At 38.0% G+C, this 7,294-nt stretch overlaps 1 protein-coding gene across 1 annotated transcript; it reads left to right on the top strand.

Moving 5' to 3' along the window:
* The first annotated feature begins 932 nt into the window (after window positions 1-932).
* On the top strand, window positions 933-1,892 carry LOC120295328. Its single transcript, XM_039316355.1, has one exon. It carries the CDS (start codon window positions 972-974, stop codon window positions 1,746-1,748), a length of 777 nt encoding a protein of 258 aa, XP_039172289.1. The 5' UTR covers window positions 933-971; the 3' UTR covers window positions 1,749-1,892.
* The last annotated feature ends 5,402 nt before the right edge of the window (window positions 1,893-7,294 follow it).

The following is a 7,294-nucleotide window of genomic DNA, read 5'->3' as shown; positions in this document are numbered from 1 at the left end:
TCTCATAGAATTATTAAAAAATTAAAAGAAATTCTTAGTTATAAAAAATTAAAAATAATACCAAATGCATTCCTGCTCTTTTTCAATTTTAAAAATATAAATTTTATGCAGTTATCAAATACATTCAAATGCTAAGAAACTTGTTTAGAGAATAGAATAAAAAAAAATTATTTTGAAACATAAATAATTTTCAAGAACATAATGATTACTAGATAGCACTTAGTATAATCTTTTCGTAGTTGATATAGCTTCTTACTCATCTTTAATGTTGTTTTTCACTAATTTGATAGGAGGTCGAGTTCAACGTTTTGAGTAACATTTGTTGTTTGATCATAGGCATTCCAAGATAAGTGGTACTCTATCTTCTTTAAATTTGTAAAGCTCATGCTCCAAAAATAGTGTGAATTACATATAGTATAAATTATGAAATAAAATTATTGTCGCATAAAAAGCCAAATCGAGCATTTATACTCCTTGATTGTTTATGAATGTTTCAAAAGTATGCTATGCAAAGTATTGTAAAGTAATAGTGGTTCATAGAGTGACAGCATATCGATGGGGACTTTTTGACTTTTTCAAGTTTGACTTTTGCATATAGTTTGAGATTGATTCCTTTGAATGAAACATCGGCCGTATCATCCCCATTTTTTACTGGGATGTGGGGTGTCGAAAAAGAATAAGTAAATCGAATGATGTGAGCTGTGAGCACATCAGGTTTACTAAAAAAAATCGAATACAATACTTGGATAAAATATATGATCAGGAGAGCGACAGCTTTGTGCTTCTTCATTAGTTTACAAGAGGACGGCTGAAACAACGTAGAAACAGAGGGGCTGTCTAATCAAGATGTTTTCTTTTTGTAACGTTCTGTCTAATCAAGATGTTCGTGTCTTGTTCTTCTTCTATTTCTATATAAATAGAGTCACATCTTCTTGCGAAACCTACCGATCATCCAAAGATCATAGTTCAGGATGTCTCCGAGACAAGTTGTTCTCGCGCTCCTGCTCTTGATTTCTCTGGAGTTGACACACGCGACGAGGGACCAAATCGACGACCATTCCTACGAAGTCGGCGACATATTCGAGGTTCTAATTGGTGCTATTCAAGCAATTTCGAGCACCTTCAATCAAACGGAAGACCTCATGAAGTACAATGGGGTATCTTTCCTAGCCGACAGCTTCAACGACCCACTCACGATCGCCAGGACTAAAGGCAACCTCATCCGGTTGAACGTAGATTATCTCCAACACTACAGAGGAGATATACAGGAAGAGTTCGCTGGAGTGATGTACCACGAAATGACGCGCGTCTTGCAATGGACCGGCAATGGTACGGCCCCTAGAGGTCTTATCAATGGCATTGCTGATTATGTGAGATTGAAAGGCGGGCATGCATCCAAAAGCTGGCCGATGAAGGGCTCAGGATCGAGATGGGACGATGGTTTTGCAATCACGGCTTATTTTCTCGAATATTGCAATGACCTAAAGCCCGGTTTTGTCGCCAACCTCAATGCTCTCATGAAGGATTCCTACTCCGAGGCGTTCTTCGTCCAGCTGCTTGGAAAGTCTGTGCACCAGCTGTGGGGCGATTATAAACTTGCTTATGCTACCAGAAGAATCCCCGGCAGCGAGGAGGGCTATCGAAAGCCGCCCACCAGCAGTTTCGATTCCCCCAGCATTTTCTATCAGCTCACGATTAGGAGCAGCCATGGGAACATACATTGCCGATCATGGTCCGGCTATAAATAAGCGCTATGTGTTGCGAACTATATATCCTCAGTGTGCTTGTTTTTTTTTTCTTTTGGTGAAATCCTTAGTGTGCTTGTTGGCAAGGGCATTCGTGTACGTTGTTTTAGAATTTGAACTATGTTACTCTACTCTTGATATATGAAACTAGGTTGTGGAGGAGATTATATATGGTTCATATGTTACTGAATCTGCCATATAAGAGTATATTTTAACTCTTTCTTTTATCACATAAAGTCCTGTTTTCCATTTTTACGTCTCCGATAATACTTTAAGGTCTCTATTCTTACGAAGAAGATAAGCCCTCCGCCTCTTGTTGCCAATCCCCTGTGCACGATAATGATTTATAGGATCAGTTGGTGACCTTATGTAGGGTGAGCAACAGGAACCATTCAAACTAAACCAAATTGGTCGTTTCTGAGCAGTTCCTAAAGGCATCGGTCCAATTCTCAGTTCTCAATTTTTTGAAATCAGTGATCTTCGATCCAGACCATCTTGATCAGACCAATTAATTCTTTTAAAAATTTCTTACAAATATGTAAAAACTAAAAAGCCCTAATCCCTTTCTGATATTGCTTTGCTTCTCGCTGAATTTTCAAGAGAGTTTCTTCTGGCTGCTATTATTACTAGTTCCTTATTCTTTTCTGGTATGTATTTTCTCGTTGCCTGCTTTATGCGTGTGCGTTCTGGGCTGTTGTTGACTAGCCCCCTTTAATCATAGTGACTCGAAGAGAGTTCGTGTACTCATGTTTGGTCTTGTTCGGTACAGTTCTCAGAACAACGAACGGCCAAAGACAATCTGAGTTCTCTCCCGCAAATAAAACCAATTTAAATATGGATCATCATCATATCTTCCAGATTATTTCTTTTTGGGACCATATGCTTAAAAAAAAAAAAAAACCACCGGTTTCATTGGCCCACCTAGGAACCAGACCAATGCGATTAATCTAGTTCCAAGACCAAGTCATCCGGTTCCCAATCCAGAAACTAGGAACCGGCCCCTCTGGTCCAATTCCTGATTCCTAAGTGGGAAACGAACTGCTTAAGAATCGATACATCTAATCTTCTCATTCTCTCTTCTCTCACTTTCTCCTTTCACTTATTAATGTTGGACAATTTGACTTGTTCCGAACAGAATTCGTTTCAGTCACGGTATAAGAAGTTATAGGCCACCTAATATTATGGTAAATTGTCGATAGCTTACCAGCACTTAATGATAATTTTTTTAACAATTAAAAATTCTTGAAAGTTTTGACCTTTTATTGAATTTATTTTTCTTTCTTATTAGTGACTTAAATTTCATTTTGGGCGGAGACCTTAATTCACCATCTTCTATATGTATCTATCAATGTCTATTTTAGTGTCTTGCCAACATTTAACGGATTAAATTATTAATTAGTTCTGGTTTACCAACTCTCGTTACTTACAAACACGTATTTGATTTTATTTTGATTTTTGAACCTTCGTTATTGTTTACCATATTTTCCTTGTCTGTCTTACAAAAGCCGTAAAGGTATCAAATCCTAATTTGATGAATTTACCAACCTTTATCTACGTGTCTTGCCCTTTTCTCTTATCTGGTTACCTACTCTTGTTTGAGTTAGTTACCGAACGTTTATTCGATGTTTTTACCAACTTCTCTGTTCTCTGATGGAAAAATTATTCTTTTGCTGCCCTTATTACCAACGCCTCAAATATATTAACCATTACATTGACTTACCACCCTTTACTTGAGGGACTTATATTTTTGTTCAATTGAGTTACTAACTAGTTTTGATTTACCAAATCTCATCCGAGAGCTTATTACCAACGTTTATGCTCTATTCTATTTCGAAATTTTTTATTTAGTTATCACTTAAAATTTCCTTGTTCACCGAAATTCTTTTCTTATTTTTTTCACTCTTTCAAGTATATCACCAACTTACTCAAATCACTACCAACTCCTATTTGAGTTAGTTACAAATATTTGTTTGATTTGTTTAGATATCAACTTTATTATCTTTAAGGAAAAAAATTTCTCTCATTGTATACCAAATTTTATTTTCCTTTTTTAGCAACAGATTAAAATTATCATCCATCATATTAAATTATCAAACTTTATTTGTGTAACTTATGAAACTTTCTCTTATTAAATTTCCAATTTGTGTTGAGTTTCAACTTTCATGCTTTCCAACATTTATGTCTTTTTCTTAAATTTAATAATTTCTCTATTGAGTTTAGGCTTCTATTTGCATTACTTATGAACTCTCAAACTTTACGGACTCTTTTTTAAGTAACTATAATGTCAATTAGAGTGATTACCAACTTTCCTCTGATCACATTACTAACTAATTTCACGCTACTAACTCTTATTTGAGTTAGATACCAATGCTTATTTGTTTTCTTTCGTTTTAAATTACCCAATTGTCTTATTTCCAATACACCAATGTCATTCAATCCATTACTACATCAAGTTGGCAAATTTTAGTGTTGATTGTAATTTTAAAAAGTTTTAGCACTCAATTGCACTTTCACAACTAGCTTTAGGAGCTTTTGTTCCCTTTTCCTTAAATGTATTGCGCTCCCAACTACTCCTCTCTCTCTCTCTCTCTCTCTCTCTCTCTCTCTCTCTCTCTCTCTCTCTCTCTGCCTTATATTCCTGGGCATTACGGCCAATGGTGTTCTAGGTCATTATAAATGCACCAAACTAAGTTCACTCCACCGATCCAATCAAAAATAGGCCATCCATATTGGATTTGAATTCACACAATGTCGTTTCCTTAATTTTGTGGCCCGGCCACATTATGTTGCGCAGAAGTCTGTTACTAAAATGTTCTTACTTTTATTTATGAAAAAAAAAACGTAAAATTAAAGAATTAATTGCCCTTCGATTACAATGATTCTAAAAAAGGTGGGTCACCAAAGCTCCTTCAAGACCAATTACGACACAAGTGAAAGCTAGAATTTGCAAATTGTCATCCATTTCTTACTAAAAGATGAAACGTACTCAATAGAGAAATAAGTAAAAAAAAAAAGTAACTCATTAATGAGAGCTGTGAGCACGTCGAATGTTGGAGTTTCTTTGTGTCTGGTCTCAAAGGCTTATTGCCAAGTTTCCTAAGACATCGCTGCTATTCAGTTGGACGCATTCACGTCAGGTTTCCTAGGAAACATCGAAGTGTTGGTTGCCCAAAACAGATGCAATCCTTCGATTGAACAAATGATGAGGAGAGTGACAGTTTTGTGCTTCTTCCCTAGCCCATCTGGCGACGTTCTCATCAGTTTGCCAGAGGACGGCAAAGACAACGTGGATAACCTTAACTGCAGAAACACTTGCCCATGTCATTCCACAATAGCTCCTCAGAGAGGCTGACTAATCAAGACTTCCCTTTCTTGTTCTTCTTCTGTTCAGTGTATATATACAGTTACATCTTCTTATGAAACCTACCGAGCATCCAGCGATCATAGCTCAATAAGTCTCGGAAACAATTCATTCAAACGCTTCTGCTCTTGATTTCTCTGACAAAGACGCATGCGATGATATACGAAATCATCGACCATTCTACTAGAGCCCCGGAGGAAACAAATATGCTGATGATTTGAACAGCGACTACAAAGCCAGTGTTCTATTTGGCGCGACTGAACAAGTTTTGAACACCTTCAGTCAAAAGGAAGGCGAGGGCAAGAAGTACGTTTGGCAACCCTCCGAATTGAGAGCTTTGCTCTGTCGCCACACGCTATCGCCAGCACTAAAGACAACATCATTCGGTTGAACGCAGCTTATCTCCGACACTATCAAGGAGATATAAAAGAAGAGTTCGCCGGAGTGGCGTACTGCGAAATGACCTATGTTTGGCAATGGACGGCAACGGTATGGCCCCTAGAGGGCTTATCAATGGCATTGCCGATTACGTGAGATTGAAAGGAAGGTATGCATCCAAAGGCTGGCCGAGGAAGGGGTCAGGATCGAGATGGGACAATGGTTATGCAGTCACGGCTTATTTTCTCGACTACTGCAATGACCTCGAGCACGGCTTTGTCACGGAGCTGAATGCTCTCGTGAAATATTCTTACTCTGAGACGTTCTTCATCCCGGTGCTTGTAAAGTCTGTGCACGACCTGTGGCGCGATTGTAAACTTGCTTATGGTACCACAGGAATCCCCGGTAGCGAGGAGGGCCATCGAAAGCCAATCACATGCACTCGTCCCTTTGACAATTCCATCCCATGGAAGACAGATGATGTGCTGAAGAACAACGCCGACTTTAATTCCCTGGAGAATAACAATTACTTTCGCTTAGAGTTCGATGGAGTTGTGCTTGACGCTAAGGACTTTCAACAAAATGACAATGCAGAGAGGGCACAAGCCTTGGGCTGCCTCACTGAGCTCTCCGCCATGCTCGAAAAGAATGGCGCACCGATTCCATCGATCAATTCAAGGAAACTAGATCCAAAGTGGCAGAGAGCAAAAGGTAGGACATCCGGATCGGAAACAGATATGCCTGCCACCAACTGGTAAGCTTAACAGCAGTTTTATTCCGCTAGTACGGGCGACTCGTCCATGATTATGGGCAGCCATGCTCATTAAGTGTTACGTTTTCATTCGCAAGCTCTGTATTTCTTCAGTATGTATGTTGGTTTGTGAAAGGCGTACGTATATTTCGTTTGGAAGTTTGAACTATGTTATTCTGCTGTTAAATCTTCTATGACATGCAATGCAATTCCCTTCTGTTCAATATAAATTTTCAAGACTCTTAGACCGGTTGATTGTATTGTACTATCGGCGGCTCGCCGGCGACGACAGCAGTCTGGTTCTACCTATGATAAGGCTACGAGACGTGGAGATTGACACGCGATGCATTTGTCGTAGAGACTGCAATAAGTTCCTAAAGAATTTAGAACGCCAAATCATTCTGTCAGCCTTACTTCTTCTGGGAGTTGTTTCGCATTATTGCCACTTCGAGATCTTCTATGGCCTCGTGAGAAAAAAATACTTGCGCGGACCCAATCCACGGGACCGGCTTAATCATAAAAGTCTAAAACAAGTTAACTATATGTGGGATTCACAGGATGAACGACCAAGATTATTCAGTCCAGATTCTAGCAATAATATGTTCCTTAGTGACCATTTTCAACGATCATAGAAAATGACAATAATTTTAGGGTGAGTTCATTTCACAGAAAATGAGCAATATGAAATATATTTTCCAAAAAAATGATTATTTTTATTATTTAGAAAAATTAGTCAATAAAAATATTTCATTACCGATAACAATCTATACTCAACTATTTTTGTGGGCGATGAAAAAATTTCCATTTTTTTTTTAAATGATGTAATCTATTATTTTTGGAAAATGTTTTCCAAGTCATTCATTTTCCGTTAAATGAATGCACTCTTATTTTTGTTGTGGTTGCTTTATATGGTCAAATGGAGTCTTCACAAGGGTCTCAAGGATGTAATTAAGCATCGGTATAGGTCAACTCTCAAAGTACTGATTACATATTACACAAACAAACAAACAAAAAACGAAGAAGAAGAAGTCGGTGCATTAAAAACTGTAAGGTTTTCTT

This window comes from Eucalyptus grandis, chromosome 7, assembly GCF_016545825.1.
Source record: "Eucalyptus grandis isolate ANBG69807.140 chromosome 7, ASM1654582v1, whole genome shotgun sequence".
NCBI lineage: Eukaryota > Viridiplantae > Streptophyta > Magnoliopsida > Myrtales > Myrtaceae > Eucalyptus > Eucalyptus grandis.
The sequence above is the reverse complement of the archived record's forward strand: the minus strand, read 5'-3'. Positions and strand labels throughout refer to the sequence as shown.